At 42.7% G+C, this 21,955-nt stretch overlaps 1 protein-coding gene across 3 annotated transcripts in view; it reads left to right on the top strand.

Annotated features, from left to right (window-relative positions):
• The window catches only part of LOC102397777 (dynamin binding protein), a 118,866-nt gene that overhangs the window by 53,845 nt on the left and 43,066 nt on the right, over nt 1–21,955 (top strand). The window contains exon 1 of one of the 3 annotated variants that reach the window (XM_025274306.3): nt 15,934–18,167. The exons of the other annotated variants lie outside the window; for them this stretch is intronic. Coding sequence (XP_025130091.3) covers nt 17,000–18,167 — 1,168 coding nt within the window. The 5' untranslated portion in view covers nt 15,934–16,999. Of the gene's footprint in view, nt 1–15,933; nt 18,168–21,955 lie in introns of those variants that run through there. 3 annotated transcript variants of the gene reach the window in all.

The following is a 21,955-nucleotide window of genomic DNA, read 5'->3' as shown; positions in this document are numbered from 1 at the left end:
GTCTCTGCTTTTTAACATGCTGTCTAGTTTTGTCATAGCTTTTCTTCCAAGGAGCAAAGTGTTCTTTAATTTCATGGCTGCAGTCACTGTCTGCAGTGACTTTGGAGCCCAAGAAGATAAAGTCTCTCACTGTTTACACTTTTTCCCCATCTATTTGCCATGAAGTGAGAGACCAGATACCATGATCTCAGTTTTGGGAATGTTGAGTGTTAGACCAGCTTTTTCACTGTCCTCTTTCACCTTCATCAAAAGGCTCTTTAGTTCCTCTTTGCTTTCTGCCATTGCTAAGTCACTTCTGTCGTGTCCGACTCTGTGCGACCCCAGAGACGGCAGCCCACCAACCAGGCTCCACCGTCCCTGGGATTCTCCAGGCAAAAGCACTGGAGTGGGTTGCCATTTCCTTCTCCAGTGCATAAAAGTGAAAAGGGAAAGTGAAGTCGCTCAGTTGTGTCCGACTCTTTGCGACCCCATGGACTGCAGCCTACCAGGCTCCTCCGTCCATGGGATTTTCCAGGCAAGAGTACTGGAGTGGGGTGCCATTGCCTTCTCCTTTCTGCCATTAGGGTAGTATCATCTTCATATTTCTCCCAGCAATCTTGATTCCAACTTGTGATTCATTCAGGCAGGCATTTCACATGATGTACTCTGCATAGAAGTTACATAAGCAGGGTGACAATATATAGCCGTGATGTACTCCTTTCCCAATTTTGAACCAGTCTGTTTTTCCATGTCCGGTTCTAACTGTTGCTTCTTGACCTGCATACAGATTTCTCAGGAGGCAGGTAAAGTGGTCTGGTATTCCCATCTTTCAGAAGTTTCCACAGTTTGTTGTGATCTCACAGTCAAAGGCTTCAGCTTAGTGCAGCAGAAGTAGATGTTTTTCTGGAATTCTCTTGCCTTTTTTTTTTTTTTTTTTTGATCCAGTGGATGTTGGCAATTTGATCTCTGGTTCCTCTGCCTTTTCTAAAAGCAACTTGAACATCTGAAAGTTCTTGGTTCACATACTACTGAAGCCTAGCTTGAAGGGTTTTGAGCACTACCTTGCTAGCATGTGAAATAAGTTAAATTTTGCAGTACTTTGAACATTCTTTGGCGTTTCCCTTCTTTGGGATTGTAATGAAAACTGACCTTTTCCAGACCTGTGACCAACTGCTAAGTTTTCCAAATTTGCTGACATATTGAGGGCAGGACTTTAACAGCATCATCATTTAGGATTTGGAATAGTTCAACTGGAATTCCATCACCTCCACTAGCTTTGTTCATAGTAATGCTTCCTATGGCCCACTTGACTTCACATTCCAGGATGTCTGGCTCTAGGTGAGTGACCACACCATTCTGGTTATCCAGGTCATGAAGACCTTTTTTGTACAGTTCTTCTGTGTATTCTTGCCACCTCTTCTTAATCTCTTCTGCTTCTGTTAGGTCCTTGCCATGTCTGTCCTTTATTATGCCCGTCTTTGCATGAAATATTCCCTTGGTATCTCCAGTTTTCTTGAGGAGATCTCTAGTCTTTCCCATCTATTGTTTTCCTCTCTTTCTTTGCATTGTTCACTTAAGAAGGCTTTCTTATCTCTCCTTGCTATTGTCTGGAACTCTGCATTCAGTTGGATATATACAGCGTAGAACATTAGGAGGCATATTTGCGAGTATAGTGTATTGAGGAATATGTTATAGTGGACTTAAGGATGGTGTCAGTTCAGTCACTTATTCATTCAGCAAATGTTGGTGCCAGGCACTGTGTTAAGGACAAGGTACATAACAACAAACGTAGATGTTGTCTGCTTTCCAGGAGGTTCTGGCCAAGTGAGTTGCTAATTAATAATTGACGTCCACATCTAAAACACAGTACCGAGCGTTCCTGGGTGTTTAGTGGTTAGGATTCCGGGCTTTCGCTGCTGTTGCCCAGGTTCAATCCCTGGTCAAGGAACCAAGATCCACAAGCCATGTGTCACGGTCAGAAGAAAACCAAAATAGAACAACAGCAACAAAAAAGGGTACCTTCAAATCTGATAGTTTGGCTTCTGAAGCAGTAGAAATACTCAGGGTTAGTCCAGAATTTCAGATTTCCCTGTATATGTTTCTTTTAGGAACACTGATTAGGACTGCATCCTGTAGCCTTGAGAGACTCTCATTTTAACATATCATAGTTCTTTTCTACCTCTAGGAGAGGTTCGCATGCTTGAATTTGTCAGGGTTGTACATTCATTTCTTTACTCAGCAGGTATTTCTTGAGCACATACTATGAACCAGGCACTGGCTATACACTGTTCAATAAAAAGGATATAGTAGTATCATTCATATTTGTGTATCTTTGAGACTCTAGTGAGCATACTGATATTAACCTGTGTTTATCACACTGTCTATCTCTCTAGCTGCCTTTGAATCATGGCTATAGTTACTTTTCATGTGGGCCATGACCCTGTTTATCTAAATCAGTGCAGTGGATGATAATTTGTAGAGTCAGCCTCTTCCATTTGGAATCTTGCTCCTAAACTTTTCCCTTTAAGGTAATGCCAAGAGGAGGGCTGAGCAGAGACTCTCGGGGTGATTTTTAATTTGAATTTTAAATGACTGTTGCATAGGTAGCTCTTTGTTGTTGTTGAGTCACTCAGTCATATCTGACTCTTTGTGACCCCACGTCCTGCAGCACACCAGGCTTCCCTGTCCTTCACAGGGGGCGCTAGTGGTCAAGAATCTGCCTGCCAATGCAGGAGACGAAGGAGATGCGGATTGGATCCCTGGGTTGGGAAGATCCCCTAGAGGAGGAAATGGCAAACCACTCCAGTATTCTTGCCTGGAAAATTCCATGGGCAGAGGTTCCTGATGGGCTGCAGTCCATGGGGTCGCAGAGAGTCGGACACGACTGAGCACGCACACATCTCACACATTAAGTCAGAATATGTTTTTCAGAAAAGTAATGTTTTCAGCAAGATACTGGGTGAGATTTAATATCCACTACAGAGAGTCATTAGGTTTAGAGAATGATCGATATGGAATAATAATCTCTGTACACTGAAGTGAACATAATATTCCAGACAGATTTTTAAAAACTTAAAAGTATAGTTTTTCTACGTATAGAAGCAATTTATTATTCTGAAGACTTCTTGGAATGCCTCAGTTGTAAGAATTCTTAAACTAGTAAAAGATAAATAGAGTTTTAAAGCTAAGGCATTTTGTAGTCTTTCAAGATATAAATGTTTTTGTAAAATAAATAATGATTTTTCTTTCTAATAATTAAAAATACAAACATAATTTTAAAAACAAACAAATAGTATCCTCAGCTTGTGTAACATCTAGTTTAGGGTGTTGGCTCAGTAAAAATTAGCTCAGTTACTTATAATGGATTTTTTTCTTGGTATGAAACAGCAACCATAGTCAGAAGCCGTTTGGGGTCTGTGATTCAGGACAGAAGCTAGTTTTCCTCTTAGGATAGATGGTTTAATGTCTGTCAAGATATATAGCTGGAAATGGTTAATTTAGTTATAATTAGCCTGTGAATCCCTGTTTCTTGCAGTTTGTAGTGTAGGTTTGTGAACATTTCCTCACCCTCAGCTCCAGGCAGAGGGGTGGAAAAGCTGTAAAAGCTCCAGGGTTTTAGATTTCATCCAGGCTTTGCAGCACTTAGTGAAAGGACCCGCCTCCTGCTGCAGCCAAAAGCGTTCCTGCTGCCACTGGCTAGTTACCTGAGTGTGGGGACTCCTGTGTTTACTTTATCAGATGCATTCAGCAGCAAGACCCCAAAGAGGAAGAACTCTGCTAAGTCGCTTCAGTCGTGTCCGACTCTGTGCGACCCCATAGACGGCAGCGCACCAGGCTCCCCCGTCCCTGGGATTCTCCAAGCAAGAACGCTGGAGTGGGTTGCCATTTCCTTCTCCAATGCATGAAAGTGAAAGTGAAGTCGCTCAGTCGTGTCTGACTCTTAGTGACCCCATGGACTGCAGCCTACCAGGCTCCTCCGTCCATGGGATTTTCCAGGGAAGAGTACTGGAGTGGGGTGCCATTGCCTTCTCCAGGAAGGACTCTAGGGCAGTAATTTATTCAATAAATATGGTTGAGCTTCTACTGTATTCCAGTCAGGGTTCTAGAGTTACAGCAGCAATCTCTGCCCCCTTGGGAAGACAATAAGTAAAAATATGTGTATTATTAGATGGTAAAAGAACCTATAGAATCAGGGAAAATCTCAATGAAAAGTGACTTTTTTACTCATTAAGTATTTCTTGAGCACATACTGTGATCCGGCACTGGATATACACTAATTAATAAAAAAAGATATAGTAGTATCATTCATATTTGTGTATCTTTAAAACTCTAGTGATCATACTGGTACTGACCTGTGTTTATTATCCTTTCTGTCTGTCTAGCTGCCTTTGAATCATAGCTGTAGTTACTTTCCATATGGGCCATGACCCTGTTTATCTAAATCAGTGCAGTGGATGGTAATTTGTAGAGTTAGCCTCTTCGGCATCTGGAATCTTGCTCCTAAATATCTCCCCTTAAGGTAATGCCTTAAGGCTTTGAATGAATATCTGAAAGATTTTAGAGAGCCAGCCAAGCCATTTTGGGGTTAGGGTTGGTTTTTTTTTTTTTCAGGCAGCTAGAATAGCAAGTATGAGAATATGCCTGGTGTTTGAGGAATAGCAAGGAGGCCAGTTTATCAAACGTGTGGGCTTTGTAAGTCCATCATTCAAAGTGGAGAAGCCCCAGGAAGGTTCTGAGCAGGGGAACAACATGATGTGACTTAGAACTTTATCGATAGAGTCACTTTGGCTGCGGTATTGAAAATAGACAGTAGATAGAGATACAAGATCGGAGAAGGCAGCGGCACCCCACTCCAGTACTTTTGCCTGGAAAATCCCATGGACAGAGAGAGGAACCTGGTAGGCTGCAGTCCATGGGGTCGCTAGGAGTCGGACACGACTGAGCGACTTCACTTTCACTTTCACTTTCATGCATTGGAGAAGGAAATGGCAACCCACTCCAGTGTTCTTGCCTGGAGAATCCCAGGGACGGGGGAGCCTGGTGGGCTGCCGTCTCTGGGGTCGCACAGAGTCGGACACGACTGAAGCGACTTAGCAGCAGCAGCAGCAGACATACAAAGGCAGAAGCAGAGAGACCACTTAGGAGGCTACGATCTAGGCAAGAGATGATGTAACTTGGGCCAGGATGGTAGAGTGGGGATGAGGGAAAGTGCTCAGTTATTTTGAGCATCATATATTGATATAAGGTATATTTGAGTTGGAGCCAGTAGGAGTTGCTAGTGGATTGGATATGAGGTGAACAAAATGAGGACAATGCTGAGGCTGAGCAACTGGAAGGACTGGAGTTGCCAGTAATTTCTCAATTAATGGTGAAGAGTACAGGAGACTCTGGTTGGTGGGGGAGGTGGGACAGGGCAGAGGTCAACTGCACAATTTGATGTAGAGGCCAGAGTTCAGAGGAGTTAAGCCTGGGGACATAAATTTGGGACCAATTTTGAGAGCACATAGACATAAATTCTCTTCAGTGCAGTCGCTAAGTTGTATCCGACTCTTTGCGACCCCATGAACCGCAGCACGCCTGGCCTGCCTGTCCATCACCAACTGCTAGAGTCTACTCAAACCCATGTCCATTGAGTCGGTGATGCCATACAACCATCTCATCCTCTGTCGTCCCCTTCTCTTCCTGCCCTCAATCTTTCCCAGCATCAGGGTCTTTTCAAATAAGTCAACTCTTTGCATGAGATGGCCAAAGTATTGGAGTTTCAGCTTCAACATCAGTCCTTCCAATGAACACCCAGGACTGATCTCCTTTAGGATGGACTGGTTGGATCTCCTTGCAGTCCAAGGAACTCTCAAGAGTCTTCTCCAACACCACAGTTCAAAAACATCAATTCTTCGGTGCTCAGCTTACTTTATAGTCCAAATCTCGCAGCCATACATAACCACTGGAAAAACCATAGCCTTGACTAGACGGACCTTTGTTGACAAAGTGATGTCTCTGCTTTTGAATATGCTGTCTAGGTTGGTCATAACTTTCCTTCCAAGGAGTAAGTGTCTTTTAATTTCATGGCTGCAGTCACCATCTGCAGTGATTTTGGAACCCAGAAAAATACAGTCTGACACTGTTTCCACTGTTTCCCCAACTATTTCCCATGAAGTGATGGGAGCAGATGCCATAATCTTCATTTTCTGAATGATGAGCTTTAAGCCAACTTTTTCACTCTCCACTTTCACTTTCATCAAGAGGCTTTTTAGTTCCTCTTCACTTTCTGCCATACGGGTGGTGTCATCTGCATATCTGAAGTTATTTATATTTCTCCCAGCAATCTTGATTCCAGCTTGTGCTTCTTCCAGCCCAGCGTTTCTCATGATGTACTCTGCATATAAGTTAAATAAGCAGGGTGACAGTATACAGCCTTGACGTACTCCTTTTCCTATTTGGAACCAGTCTGTTGTTCCATGTCCAGTTCTAACTGTTGCTTCCTGACCTGCATACAGATTTCTCAAGAGGCAGGTCAGGTGGTCCCGTATTCCCATCTCTTTCAGAATTTTCCATAATTTATTGTGATCCACACAGTCAAAGGCTTTGGCATAGTCAATAAAGCAGAAATAGATGTTTTTCTGGAACTCTCTTGCTTTTTCGATGATCCAGCAAATGTTGGCAATTTGATCTCTGGTTCCTCTGCCTTTTCTAAAACCAGCTTGAACATCAGGAAGTTCACGGTTCACATATTGCTGAAGCCTGGCTTGGAGAATTTTGAGCAGTACTTTACTATCATGTGAGATGAGTGCAATTGTGTGGTAGTTTGAGCATTCTTGGACATTACCTTTCTTTGGGATTGGAATGCAAACTGAACTTTTCCAGTCCTGTGGCCACTGCTGAGTTTTCCAAATTTGCTGGCATATTGAGTGCAGCACTTTCACAGCATCATCTTTCAGATTTGAAATAGCTGCACTGGAATTCCATCACCTCCACTAGCTTTGTTCGTAGTGATGCTTTCTAAGGCCCACTTGACTTCACATTCCAGGATGTCTGGCTCTAGATGAGTGCTCACACCATCGTGATTATCTTGGTCATGATCTTTTTTGTACAGTTCTTCTGTGTATTCTTGCCACCTCTTCTTAATATCTTCTGCTTCTGTTAGGTCCATACCATTTCTGTCCTTTATCAAGCCCATCTTTGCATGAAATGTTCCTTTGGTATCTCTGATTTTCTTGAAGAGATCTCTAGTCTTTCCCATTCTGTTGTTTTCCTCTATTTCTTTGCATTGATCGCTGAGGAAGGCTTTCTTATGTCTTCTTGCTATTCTTTGGAACTCTGCATTCAGATGCTTATATCTTTCCTTTTCTCCTTTGCTTTTCTCTTCTCTTCTTTTCACAGCTATTTTTAAGGCCTCCCCAGGCAGCCATTTTGCTTTTTTGCATTTCTTTTCCATGGGGATGGTCTTGATCCCTGTCTTCCTGTGCAATGTCATGAACCTCATTCCATAGTTCATCAGGCACTCTATCTATCAGATCTAGGCCCTTAAATCTATTTCTCACTTCCACTGTATAATCATAAGGGATTTGATTTAAGTCCTACCTGAATGGTCTAGTGGTTTTCCCTACTTTCTTCAATTTAAGTCTGAATTTGGTAATAAGGAAAAATTACCAAATTTTATGGCAGAAAGTGAAGAGGAACTAAAAAGCCTCTTGATGAAAGTGAAAGAGGACAGTGAAAAAGTTGGCTTAAAGCTCAACATTCAGAAAACGAAGATCATGGCATCCGGTCCCATCACTTCATGGGAAATAGATGGGGAAACAGTGGAAACAGTGTCAGACTGTATTTTTTTGGGCTCCAAAATCACTGCAGATGGTGACTGCAGCCATGAAATTAAAAGACGCTTACTCCTTGGAAGGAAAGTTATGACCAACCTAGATAGCATATTCAAAAGCAGAGACATTACTTTGTCAACAAAGGTCCGTCTAGTCAAGGCTATGGTTTTTCCTGTGGTCATGTGTGGATGTGAGAGTTGGACTGTGAAGAAGGCTGAGCGCCGAAGAATTGATGTTTTTGAACTGTGGTGTTGGAGAAGACTCTTGAGAGTCCCTCGGACTGCAAGGGGATCCAACCAGTCCATTCTGAAGGAGGTCAGCCCTGGGATTTCTTTGGAAGGAATGATGCTAAAGCTGAAACTCCAGAACTTTGGCCACCTCATGTGAAGAGTTGATTCATTGGAAAAGACTCTGATGCTGGGAGGGATTGGGGACAGGAGGAGAAGGGGACAACAGAGGATGAGACGGCTGGATGGCATTACTGACTCAATGGACGTGAGTCTGGGTGAACTCCGGGAGTTGGTGATGGACAGGGAGGCCTGGCGTGCTGCGATTCATGGGGTCGCAGAGAGTCGGACACGATTGAGCGACTGAACTGAACAGAACTGAACTGAGTGGAACCAGATGCCATGATCTTAGTTTTCTAAATAAGCCAACTTTTTCACTCCTCTTTCACTTTCATCAAGAGGCCCTTTAGTTCTTCTTCACTTTCTGCCATAAGGGTGGTGTCATCTGCTTTTCTGAGGTTATTGATATTTCTTCCAGCAATCTTGATTCCAGCTTGTGTTTCTTCCAGTCCAGCGTTTCTCATGATATACTCTGCATAGAAGTTAAATAAGCAGGGTGACAATATACAGCCTTGGCGTACTCCTTTTCCTATTTGGAACCAGTCTGTTGTTCCTTGTCCAGTTCTAACTGTTGCTTCCTGACCTGCATACTGGTTTCTCAAGAGACAGGTTAGGTGGTCTGATATTCCCATCTCTTTCAGAATTTCCACAGTTTATTGTGATCCACACAGTCAAAGGCTTTGGCATAGTCAGTAAAGCAGAAATAGATGTTTTTCTGGAACGCTGTTGCTTTTTCGATGATGCAGCAGATGTTGGCAATTTGATCTTTGGTGTTCCTCTGGCCTTTCTAAAACCAGCTTGAAAATCTAGAAATTCACAATTCACGTATTGCTGAAGCCTGGCTTGAAGAATTTTGAACAATTCTGTTAGCACATACACATTATTTAAAGCCATGATATTTAAATAGATTAAAGAAAAAAGTATAGATAGAGAAAAAAAGAAGAGGGAGGGAGTGGTCTGGAAGATAGGAACTAAAATGGTGTCATTGGAACTGGTGATAGGAGCTGAATGGTGACAGAAATTAAAATTAATTGAGTGCTTATTCTTTGTTGAACAATGTGCAAGGCGCTTTTATATACTTTTCCAGTTCCCAGAATTGTCCACATCTGATAGATGAGAAAACCGAGGTTTGCCCACAGTCTCACAGCTGGTAAGTGAGAGAGCTGGGGTCCAGATCCAGGAGGGTTTCATTGTGCAGCTTTATGTGCTTCCTTTGCTGCACCACCCTGTATTGCCAGCGTGTTGAGACTTAAGGAGTGACGGCTTGACATCTGAGAGTGGGTGGTAGCGAACAACACTTGGAAAACTCAGATCTGTAAGTGCTCAAGCTGGAGGGATCCCGACTGACTGTTGACAACTTACTTCCAAAATAGTTTATGCCACATATGATAATATACATGTTTCAATGCCATTCTCCCAGATCATCCTACTCTCACCCTCTCCCAGAGTCCAAAAGACTGTTCTATACGTCTGTGTGTCTCTTGCTGTCTCGCATGTAGGGTTATCATTACCATCTTTCTAAAGTCCATATATATGCATTAGTATACTGTATTGGTGTTTTTTCTTTCTGGCTTACTTCACTCTGTATAATGGGCTCCAATTTCATCCACCTCATTAGAACTGATTCAAATGTATTTTTTTAATGGCTGAGTAATATTCCATTGTGTATATGTACCACAGCTTTCTTGTCCATTCGTCTGCTGATGGACATCTAGGTTGCTTCCATGTCCTGGCTATTATTAAAAACATGTATATTATCATATGTGAAATGAATCGCCAGTTCAGGATGGGGAACACATGTACACCCATGGCAGATTCATGTCAATGTATGGCAAAACCACTACAATATTGTAAAGTAATTAGCCTCCAGTTAAAAGAACTGAATTTATATTAAAAATAAATTAATTTAAAAAAATTATGCCAAACGTTTTTTAGTACTCTTATCTGTTGAAAACTATTTGTTAAATTACATGTATCTATGAATTTAAGAGCATATATATATGTATATATATAAATATTTAATCCTTCCTCACAGATATACTTTTGACTGCTAGCTTATCATGAAGTTACTTAAGTTTTCAAAATGTTGACCCATTCATACTAGTAACATCCCCAAGATTTGTAACCTTCGCCTAACTCATCTTGAAGTTCATCATAAGGTTTACACTCTTTTTAACACTCCTGTTTTCCTATATTCTAGTCTGTATTTTTTATTTTTTACGGTACTCCCAGGTTCTTTTTCTCTCTGTCTTTCTTCCTCTGTCCCAGTCGGTTGTCTTTTAATTAGTTCATAGTCTCTTCCTTTACTGGGGAATTTACTTTTTAATCTTAGATATCTGTCTTCTTCATTTCCAGATCTCTCTTCCCACATAGCTGGAGGCTGCAGCTGTATTGATATCCCTTGAGTTTTTTTAACCTTAATGATAGATAGGATCTTCTTTACAACTCCTCCTAATTAACCCTTAGGCTGAAAGGCAGCTGAACTAAGAATTGGAAACCACATTCCTAGTCTAGGAATTTCTTGAGTTCCTGCTGTGTGCTAGGTGTGGGGCATGTTTGTGTCCCACTCTTTGTGACCCTATGGACTGTAGCCCACCAGGCTCCTCTCTCCATGGGATTCTCCAGGCGAAAATACTGGAGTGGGTTGCCATGCCCTACCTCCAGGGGATCTTCCCCATCCAGGGATTGAACCCAAGTCTCTTAGGTTTCCTGCATTGGCAAGCAGGCTCTTTACCACTAGTGCCACCTGGGAAGCCCATGCTAGGTAGTTGGGTACAAAGGAGAAGACCTGGGGCAGCCACTGTTTAGAAATCGGCAAGACTAGGGAGATAAATCAGCAAAGGAAAAGGAGCAGGCAGTCGAGTGAAGGGAAGCTCTTCAAGAAAGAGAAAGTGACTGTGTCCAAAAGCTACTCAGAGGCCAAGTGAGGTGAGTTCCAGGAATGGCCATTGGATTGGATGACCTTGTCAAGAGCAGTTTCAGTACAGTGATAGCAAAGGGATAAAAGCCTTATTGTGTGTGGTAGTCGCTCAGTCGTGTCTGACTCTTTGTAACCCCATGGACTGTAGCCTGCCAGGCTCCTCTGTCCATGGGATTTCCCAGGCAAGAATACTGGAGCGGGTTGCCGTTTCCTTCTCCAGGGGATCTTCCCAACCTGGGGTTTCAACCCGGGTCTCCCGCATTGTGGGCTGAGGGGTAAGGAAATAGAAGCATTGAGTATTTGCTTGCTCAAAAGTCTTTCAGAGCGGAAGTATGCTATAAAGGAAAGCAAAGAAATGGGGTAGCACCTGGAGGCAGCATTGGACTGAGGAGCCAACAGATGTTTGTAGGATGGGAAGCTTCACAGGCTTATGAGACTGGTGGTTAGAGTGGGCACACTGAAGAGGTCATGGTGGTGGCTGTAGCTAATTGCTGGAACAAAGTCTCGGAGGGTCAGGCGGGAGTGGGAACAGTGAACCAATAGAGAGATTGGCCTGTCTGATCAGAGCAGAGACAGTTCTTCCATTCTAACAAGAGGAAAGGCAGAACAGATGGGTATAGATTCAAGTAGGATGGTGGATTTGATGATGAAAAGATGAAGAAACAGGCTTAGTAACTTCCCCAAGATGACACAGCTAGTAAGTGGCAGAGTCAGGATTTTTTAAAAAAAAAGCACAGCCTGTGCTTTTAACCTGTGAGTGTTCCTGCCCTCTGCCTTGATAGAATCTAGCCTGTGCCCAATGGATGTGACCTATCAACTCATTAAGCCTGGGAGTACCTCCTGTATGACCCAGTATAGAGCTGTATTGGAGATTGGATGTGACCCTTGCCCTCAGGCTTTCGGTGTAATAAAAGATAAACAAGTATAATAAAGTAACAGGTAAGATGAGAGGGGTATTTGCCTGGTGCTCTGAAAGATAGCAAGAACTATGGGAATCAGAGACTGTCATTGGGGTAGAGTCTTAGAAAGTGAGGAGAAGTTGATCATCAGGCTGGAGGAACCTTGTGGGCAGTTACAGAGAGATTGTGGAAAGTTAGGGTGATTACCTTTTCTTACTAGGTTTTTTTTTTTTTTAAGCTATCTCCTCCCTTTTGTTCCTCTGCCTTTTCTCTGCTTTATGTCTCTTCTCTCATCCTCTAAATCCTGCTGCCCCACCTTCACTTCTAGTGTTATGCTCACAGAATTTCTATCCATAGAGGGACATTGTAGCTGATCACCCACCCTCTGTGTGTGTGTTAGTCGCTTAGTCGTGTCCAACTCTTTGCGACCCTATGGACTGTAGCCCACAAGGCTCCTCTGTCCATAGTATTCTCCAGGCAAGAACACTGGAGTGGTTTGCCATTCCCTTCTCCAGGGCATCTTCCCCACCCAGGGATTGAACCCAGGTCTCCCAAATTGCAGGCAGATTGTTTACCGTCTGAGCCACTAGGGAAGCCCTCAGTAACAACAAGCATCGTGGCAGAGTGCTGCTCTAGGCTTTTGAAAAGAGCCTGTGGAATGTGACTGTTACGTCAAATGGAAGGGAGGATAACTATCTACAAGATTATATTTCACCAGTAGGACTGGAATTGAGAAAAATGGGAAAGGTATTCTCCTCATCCCCTTGGGCCACATTTCTTTGCACACAGATTTATCACATGAGAAGAGCAATCCATTCACAACTTTTGATTAGTTCTGGGTCATTGTAGTGAGGTAAAGCTGAGACAGTTTACATTTTTATGCAAACTGTATCTTTAAAGTCCTAAAGGCAGTAGAGCTTAGAAAAAGAGAGAGGGAGTAAGGATGGGAGAAGGGAGCTCTTTGATTATAACCAGCTATTCAGTCTTCACTCATCCACAGATCATTTCTTTTTACCTTCATGTAACTAGTATTCATCTCACCTGTAATTTATCCTCTCTTATTTATTCTCCTGGTTGATTTACTAGGCCTCTTTCTCATCATGCTAGCTTTATGGAAGACTTGAAGTTGCTAAAAGGAACTTTTCCATTTCCATAACAGGGAAAGATAAATCTTTACTTTTCACTTTTGCTTAGAAATAAGTAAGATCATAGAAATTTAGATTTAAAGTGGCAGAGAAATTATTAACTTCTTCATTTTACACATAAGAAAACGGACAGAGAAATTAAGCATAGCTATAGACTGGTTATTAGCCAAAATGGAACTTCTGGAAGCTAGCTGCCCTAATTCCTCATCTCATGTGCCCTCTTTTACACTGTCACTCTGTATAACGCATAGTCAAAGCTGTCCTCCTAGATGATGTCATCCTGTTGGTTTGTGAACAGAATCACAATCTTTATTGGGTTTAGGCAGGAGGTTTTAGATGACTGATGACTGAGTCACCAGTACTGGACAGTCTTTCTGTTACTGTGCTGGTGTGGGTGTTCGTTTCAGTTGGGTGTTGAGGGTCAGCACTCAGGCAGGGTAAAAGTAAGCCAGGACTGAAGACAGAGAGGGGAAGGCTGTGTGGTGCATGGGGTGGAGTGTGTGCACACGCACCTTGGCAGTGGTAGAGTGTGAATTAGACCATAATAGAGTGTGCTTGTTTGCTTACTCGATTTGAGGGACGTGAACATTTTCCTATGTTTTTGAGATACTCCTCTTCGTCTAGTGCCATGAAGTCAGACAGATCTGGGTTTAAATTACGGCCCCTCCTTCTACTGGTTTCTGTGATCTTGGACAGGTTTTTCAAAGTCTCAAAGATTCTTTATCTGTAGTAAAATAAAAATAATACAATATCCTCCTTATAGTTAGTGAAGATTAAAGAATATATATGTCAGCTCCTAGTCCTCATCCTGATCTTGGCCCATAAAACACACTTGACAGCATGGCAGCTGCCAGGGCTGTTCCTGCTACTGCAACAGAACAAAAGAACAAAAACTTTGCATGAAAATCAGATTTAACAATCTGGAGGTTAATTCTGTTAGTATAGAATCCAAAGATGTATCACAGTACATTCAGTATTTCAGGAAAGGAAAAGGAGTTTCGAGAAAAACAGAAGCATGGATTTTTAAAAAAGAAGCAGTCAAGGATGTCATTGGGGCCAACTGCCTCGTTTTATAAATGGGTAGGTTGAGTCCCAGAGAGAATAAGTGGTTATCCAAGAGTTCAGTTCAGTCACTCAGTCGTGTCTGACTCTTTGCGACCCCATGCACTGCAGCATGCCTGGCTTCCCTGTCCATCACCAACTCCTGGAGCCTACTCAGACTCATGTCCATTGAGTCAGTGATGCCATCTAACCTTCTCATCCTCCGTCATCCCCTTCTCCTCCCACCATCAATCTTTCCCAGCATCAGGGTCTTTTCCAATGAGTCAGTTCTTCACATCAGATGGCCAAAATATTGGAGTTTCAGCTTCAGCATCAGTCCTTCCAGTGACTATTCAGGAGTTAGGATGGGCTGGTTGGATCTCCTTGCAGTCCAAAGGACTCTCAAGAGTCTTCTCCAATACCACATTCCAAAAGCATCAGTTCTTCGGCACTCAGCTTTCTTTATACTCCAGTTCTCACATTCATATGACTACTGGAAAAACCACAGCTTTGACTAGATGGACCTTTGTTGGCAAAGTAATGTCTCTGCTTTTAATATGCTATCTAGGTTGGTCATACATTTTATTCCAAGGGGGCAAGAGTCTTTTAATTTCATGGCTGCAGTCACCATCTGCAGTGATTTTGGAGCTCAAAAAAGTAAAGTCTCTCACTGTTTCCATTGTTTCCCCATCTATTTGCCATGAAGTGATGGGACTGGATGCCATGATCTTAGTTTTCTGAGTGTTGAGTTTTAAGCCAACTTTTTCACTCTCCTCTTTCACTTTCATCAAGAGGCTTTTTAGTTCTTCACTTTGTGCCATAAGGGTGGTGTCATCTGCATATCTGAGGTTATTGATATTTCTCCCAGCAATCTTGATTCCAGCTTGTACTTCATCCAGCCCAGCATTTCTCATGATATACTCTGCATGTAAGTTAAATAAGCAGGGTGACGATATACACCCTTGACTACTCCTTTCCTTATTTGGAACCAGTTTGTTTATCCAAGAGTAAACATTTAATTATTGACAAAGCTTATGACCCTGGTCTCCTTAGGGTTCTTTATATTGTTTCACAAATAGGGATTAGATAAAAGTTCAGGGACACTTGATAGAAGACCATAGCTGGAAGTGTAGTCTTACTAAAGACTCTCTTAGCATATCACTCTCTTTCTGAGAAGCCTTCAGTGACCCTTCATTACTCATTAAATAAAGTAAGTGGCCTCAGTCCTTTCAGATCTGCCTGAACCTACCCCTCAAGCATGATCCTGTTACTTTTTTCCACACATGTACCCTTCAAACTGTTCCCCCTTTCCTAGTTTCCCATGTGTGGAAAGTCTTTGGAAACCCTACTTTTACTTGAAAGCACAGCTCAAACACTACTGCTCTGAAGCTGCAGTTGCCCCACCAGAGCCTGCTTTTTGCCATCACCATTTGTGTTTGTTACGGTACTTTCTCTTCCAATCATACTTTATAGTGTGTTGCTCCTGCATCATAAGAGAGACTACTAACTTCATCCTTTTCTCTTCCACAATGCTTCACATAAAATAATCTATTATTGGATGAATTCAAAATGGTATTTTTATACCCACCTTTCTGATTTCCAGTCTCATTCTCCAGTTCCTAAATATGCTACATGAATTAGGTGGAAAAGAGATTTAGGAGATGAATGAGTTTTTTGAAATATATAATTTATCTATTTGGTTGCACTGGGTCTTTGTTGCGGAGAGCAGGGGCTGCCCTTCGTTCCAGCGTGCAGGCCTCTCCTTGCAGTGGCTTCTCTTGGTACAGAGCACAGGCTTGAGGCTCTTGGCCTCAGTAGTTGCAGCGTGCAAGCTCACTAGTTGTGGCTTGAGGGCTCTAGAGCGTAAGCTCAGTATCTGTGGCACACGGGCTTAATTGCTCTGTGGCCTGTGGGATCTCCCCAGATTAGGGACCGAACCCATATCCCCTGCATTGGCGTCAGATTCCTATCTACTGTGCCACCAGGGAAGTCCCAGAAGATGAATGGTTTTGATGCTTCTCTGGCATGACAAGTGTCAAGGAAAATGTGAAAGCATACATAACTATTCCTCTGGGGAAGAGTTTTTACACTATAAAATTACCCACACACCAAATCGTAATAAAAGATGTACTTTTTTTTCCTTGAGTGGGATAGCCAGTGTGTCTGTGGACAGGAGCTTGAACATTGAACAGCTTGTGATTTGAGTATACACCAACTGGTAACCTGAATCCCATAAAAGCAAAGCTCTCAAAGGTGGAAGAGTCCTACCTCTAACTAAAGAGAAGGGTATCCCGAAGAGTTTCAGGTGTCCAAGGAGTAAAGCCAGACTCGGAGGACGGGCAGTGGAGGTCCAGTTTGTGCTGCACATGAAAGCATTTACTCATAGCCCTGATTGATTACTAAAGGATTAAAGAGGCAGATGAAAGTGTTACATGATCTTACCTCGGGCTGTTAGAGGGGGCTGTTTCTCTTTCACTCTGCTTTTTCTGCAAAGCCTTTAGAGCAGCAGAATGCTTCTACCCTCAGCTCATAAAGCAGCCAAGCCAGTTTGACCAGGTTGAAGGAAACACGAAACAAAACTGCCAACTCCAATCACGAGAACGCTAGTTACTAATTACCTTCAGGGCTCCGTGGGGAAAGCTAGAGCAGCTCACTGATTGGATCCTGAGATAGAAATTACTCCACATCTCTTCGTGCTCTGATCAGAGTAGCAAGAAGAGCATTTGAAGTGCTTTGGGAGACATTTTAAGAAGGACAGATACCACCGTGGGCTACCCTGCACCTGTCCTCGTCTGAGCTCAACCCAGACCCATGGAAGAGAGAGAGAGAACGTGTGTCTTTGAGGACAGTGAATATGTGTGAAACCCACAAGATGAAGAAAGAAAAAGAATTGCAGAAGAACGAGGACTGGAGCTCCAACCGGGAGTATGAAGACTGCAGGAGTCTACAGAAAAGGGACATTCCTGCTCTGGGTGGACTTGACAGAGAGGATGACTGGGATTCCAGACACCAAACCACAGGGCAGAATCGGCCCTACAGAAAAAGGCATTGTGGATACTGGGATTTTGAACAGAGTGAACCAAGTTATGTGGACGATGAGGAAGCAAAGGAAAGTAGAAAGGACTGTATGTACAACAGAAGTGTGACTCCAGGCTGTGGCGATTATAATTCAGAAAATGTAGATGATGGGAATCCGAACTCCATGACTAAAGATGATTGGTTTACAGGAAGCCCATTTGTAACCCGGAAAGTTGGAGAATACGGGGAGACGAATGGCTGCGTAAATCATCAGAATCTGAGTCATAATCCTAAGAACTCTAAAGAAACTGGACAGTGGACTGACTGCAGGGATTTGAACGATTCTGCGGGGAGTTTTGGTCAGCCTCAAACCCAGCGTATAGACCGCAGGAATCATAATTACAATCTTGAGGACTGTAAAGAAACTAATTTTTATCATAGAGACCGCAGTGATTTAGATCATGTTCCTGAGAATTATTATACTAATGGTCATTCTGTGGACTTCCCAGACTTGAGTGGTGTCAGTGAAGGTAATGAATTTGTCAAATACTGTGACGGGGACAGGAATGTTTATCAAAATGATAAAATCGATCCCCAGACCAAGATTCATGCTGGGGATCAGAGTAGTTTTGATATGGAGAATAGAGGCTCTGATTCTCTATTTGCAAACTGTGAATATAAATTTCAGAATTACAGAGGAGCAGATTCTCTCCCCCAGAGGAAGACTTCAGAATGTAATGGCATCGACAGACCAGGAATGATGGCACCTGGGAGCAGAGGGTTCTTCCCAGAGGGTCCGAGAAGTCAGTGGACAAGGGGGAACCAAGGAGAACATCATGGTGGCGTTCCTCGGGGCACTTCATTAGAGAAGAATAGCTGGCATGGAGAGGAAGAGAGAAGAGTAAATGGCCCAGAAACTTGGAAAAGGAACAGCTGCTTCCGCCGCACAGCACCGGGCACCCTGAGACACTCGGAATTTGTGCAGAACAGGAGGAGAGCCCAAGGTAGGAACTCAGACAGGCTTCTTAGAGGGTAAGACCTGGGAATAAATAAAAGGAATAGTTCTTCTAGGTACCAGGAACATTTGTAAACTTCAGGAAACTGGCCCCAAATTTTTTAATAAGTGTATCCTGAATGAGAAGAGCCAAGAGTGTACATAGTGCTGTAAATTTGCGACCTGGCTTTCAAAACCAGGCTGCTTTCATGGGAACTCTCCTTTACCTTAGATGGTTTTTCTCAGGGTCTGTAATCCAAAGATCTTTGCATTTTTACTTTAATATCCTTTGTTTATCTTATGGAGCCTGGGCAAGTCCTTTATCAGGGCACCAAGTGAAAATTTATTTTCCTGGCCTGTTCTCTCTCTCAATCCCTGCACTTCTTTAGATTTTAGAGGGAAGAAGACTTAACTTGTTTTACAGATGGTTCATCCCTTGACATTTAGGAATCTTAAGTGAATGGTGTACACCAAACCTCTTGTGGAAATGAGAAAAGTATATTTTTAATGGTGCATTGTATATGTTAGCTATTCAGGTGAATTTGTCTCCCTGAACTTGAAGATATCTGTAAAATGGGGATATTAAGGGTCTTTTATCATTAGAGGTTCTTTCTTTGTTGCCAGTTTGTCTTCTCCAGGTCTCTAAAATGAACCGTGTTTATTTTGTTGTTGCAATTACTGGACTTCCTTTTAAATCTTTTTTGTGTGTGTTATACTCATGTCAAGCAGACTTTATGGTTTTGGCCAGTTTGGGAGAGTGCAGAACATGATAAGAGGAGAAAGAGTCAGAAAATGTAAAGGATCTAGAAAATCCATCTCACACCTTCCTCCCAAGTGGAAGCTTTCTTGTCCAGGTCTCCTTCAGTACAGGCCCGGTGGTTAGAAGTGTGGTGGAGCCACTGAAAAGATAAGTCCCTGTTGTGATCCTGGAGCTGCTGATGGTTTATCCAGGGGTCTTTTCAACACAGATTTAACTTGAATTTCCAGGGTGCTATTTTGGACAAAGCAGGCTCTCTACCTGCATTTGTAAAGATAAAGAATGAAACCAAACTCGAGATATTAAGCAGCTAGCTATGTTTTCCTAGGTGCATTTTTACTTTGAAATGATGGGGATTGGATGACTTCTACATTCTTTTCAGCTTAAAAAATGTCTGATTCTGTGGTTCCTTAGGTTAGTTTTTTGCGTCGCTCCTTTTCCCTTCCCCCACAGCTGTGAACTTTGTTTCCTTTCGTTAGTTCCTTATTGTATTAAGCCTCCTAACTGTGTTTATTGTTTCACTTATGAGTCAAACCTTTCTCTCTGGAGTGTTGTAATATGCCCAATGAGCTCTCTGAGACCAGCTCGGTTCCACCTGATAACATTTCCATTTTTATAACTCTCTATTTATGTTTGAGGACTTAACTTTTGATAGTATATTCACATTAACACTTCTTTTCATACCTCTAATACCCTCCTTGACCTGTAACAATGTTTTAGTCTGTCCCAGAGATCTTTTTGCTTTCTAACTTTGCTAGCTGTTTTACAGCACAGGTGCCACTGCCCTTCCTGAAAGTTAGACAGCCACAACAGGTGCTTACAGAAGGAACACATGTGATCTTCTGCCTTGAATTCATATCTCAGCTCCCCCATTTACTAGTAGTGTAGCTTTAGAGGAATTATTTAACTTCTCTGAGCTTTGGATTCCTTATTTGTTAAATGAAGATGATCATACCTGTCTCATAGTGAGATAATATAAATAAAACATCACATGTCTAGAACATAGTATGTGCTCCTAAGTTGTGATTTCTTCATCTCTTATCCACCCATCCCCCTTCCCCCTAACAAATCCTCCCCCTCCCCAACTGTCACTGCATGGTCCCCTCCCTTCTGAGATCCAGATTGACCCCCCACTGGACAGACATCTGTCCTCGGACCCTGTGTTTGCAGGTATAATGCCCTTCCCTTCCTCTCTCCCATTGTTCCCCACCCTCCACCTACTGCATCTGAGAAGCAAAGTGCTCCTTGACCACCTCCCAGGCTAGAAACGAAATTGTTCTGCCAGGATTTTTCCTTCCCCTGACCTGTAGTAACAGTTCATTCTGTGAAGGCCTCAAGCTTAGATTCTTGTTACGACAGGTCTATTACGGTTTTGCCTTTAAGGTGTGTCTCCTCGTCCCGGGAGGTGGGCCTTGCTCCTAAGGTGCAGCTCTGCTGAGGTTTCCAACTGGACATGTTTATTGAACCTCCTAACTTGAAGGGAATTCACTTTCACTTTTCACTTTTATGCATTGGAGAAGGAAATGGCAACCCACTCCAGTGTTCTTGCCTGGAGAATCCCAGGGACGGGGGAGCCTGGTGGGCGGCCGTCTATGGGGTTGCACAGAGTCAGACATGACTGAAGCGACTTAGCAGCAGTAGCAGCAGCAGCAACTTGAAGGGACTCAGATTTCAAAGTCTGTCTCAACTCACAGAGAGAGTTGTGAGTGTCTGCTCGGCTCTTTGGCCTTCCGCTGCTGCTTTCTGCTGCGTTCCCTAGTCACTTCGCTTGCATGCACAGTTCAGGATTTGAAGGGAATTTCTGTATAGACTTTGGGGCTGTCCTCTTTGCAGCTTCCTCTTTTTCAGGATTTTCTTCCTTAATATTGAGTCACTTCAGAGTCCACGACCTTTGATTCTGCAGCCAAATAAGATCACCATTGGTTGCCTCTCAATTTTTGCTTTATTTCCCGCATGCTAAAACACTAGGGATTCCCTGGGGGTGGGGGTAACGGGGTATCAGATAAACAGGGATCTTACCTAGTTTTCTTCCCATGTTTTGAGTTGTCTCCCCTCCAGTTTCTGGCTGTTTTTGCTGGCTTTCCAATACATAGTTGTTTTCAAAAATATCTTGTCCAGAGTTGCTGCTAGTTTTCAGTAGGGAAGTTAGTACAATGTAAGCTACTCTACCATTACTAGACCAAAAGTCAGCACTAGGATTTTACGCTTGCCAAGAACATAAATGGGTTTCCCTGGTGGCTCAGACAGTATAGAATCTGCCTGTAGTACAGGAGACCCAGGTTTGATCCCTAGGTTGGGAAGATCCCCTGGAGAAGGAAATGGCAACCCACTCCAGTATTCTTGCCTGGAGAATCCCATGGACAGAGGATCCTGTCGGGCCATAATCCAGAGTTGCAAAGAGTTGGGTGCAACTGAGTGACTAACACTTACTTAAGACCATAAATAGTTACAATGGGAAGGGGACCTAGTGCTTCAAATTCTATGTTAACTAGGTTAATTTAAGTGATACTAAGATACCTATATGAAGAACTCTTACAGAGAGAAATAGGAGGCTGAATTCAGATGCAAGTTAAGGCTAATGCTTCAAGGTTGGAAGGCTAGAACACAAAATCCTCTTATATTATTACTAGAAGGAACCTGACATTTCAGCAAGTCACTATTTTATACATGTGGTTAAATACCCATGATTAAGTTTGAAATCTATTTAGTGGATTGCAACTAGCATTTTTTGTAAAATAAAATAGAAGTGAATAGAAAATTTCAAGTACGTCTCATGTAGTAAAAGTATGCAGTACTTCTATATTACTTCTGTGTGTGTATACCTATACATACATGGATTACATAAATGCATGTGTGTATATACTGAACCACAGTGTAAAATGTGAGTGACAGTATGAAAAAAAAAAAAAAAAAAAACTTAGATCCAAGCCACTCAGTTTTTAAATGGAGAGACAAAGCACTGAGAAATTGAACCATGTGGCCAGGAGATGTCTGGATGCCCAGACCGGTGCTTTTACTACAGCACCACAGTTGAAGCCAGA

The sequence above is a fragment of the Bubalus bubalis genome, chromosome 23 (assembly GCF_019923935.1).
Source record: "Bubalus bubalis isolate 160015118507 breed Murrah chromosome 23, NDDB_SH_1, whole genome shotgun sequence".
Lineage (NCBI taxonomy): Eukaryota > Metazoa > Chordata > Mammalia > Artiodactyla > Bovidae > Bubalus > Bubalus bubalis.
The sequence above is the reverse complement of the archived record's forward strand: the minus strand, read 5'-3'. Positions and strand labels throughout refer to the sequence as shown.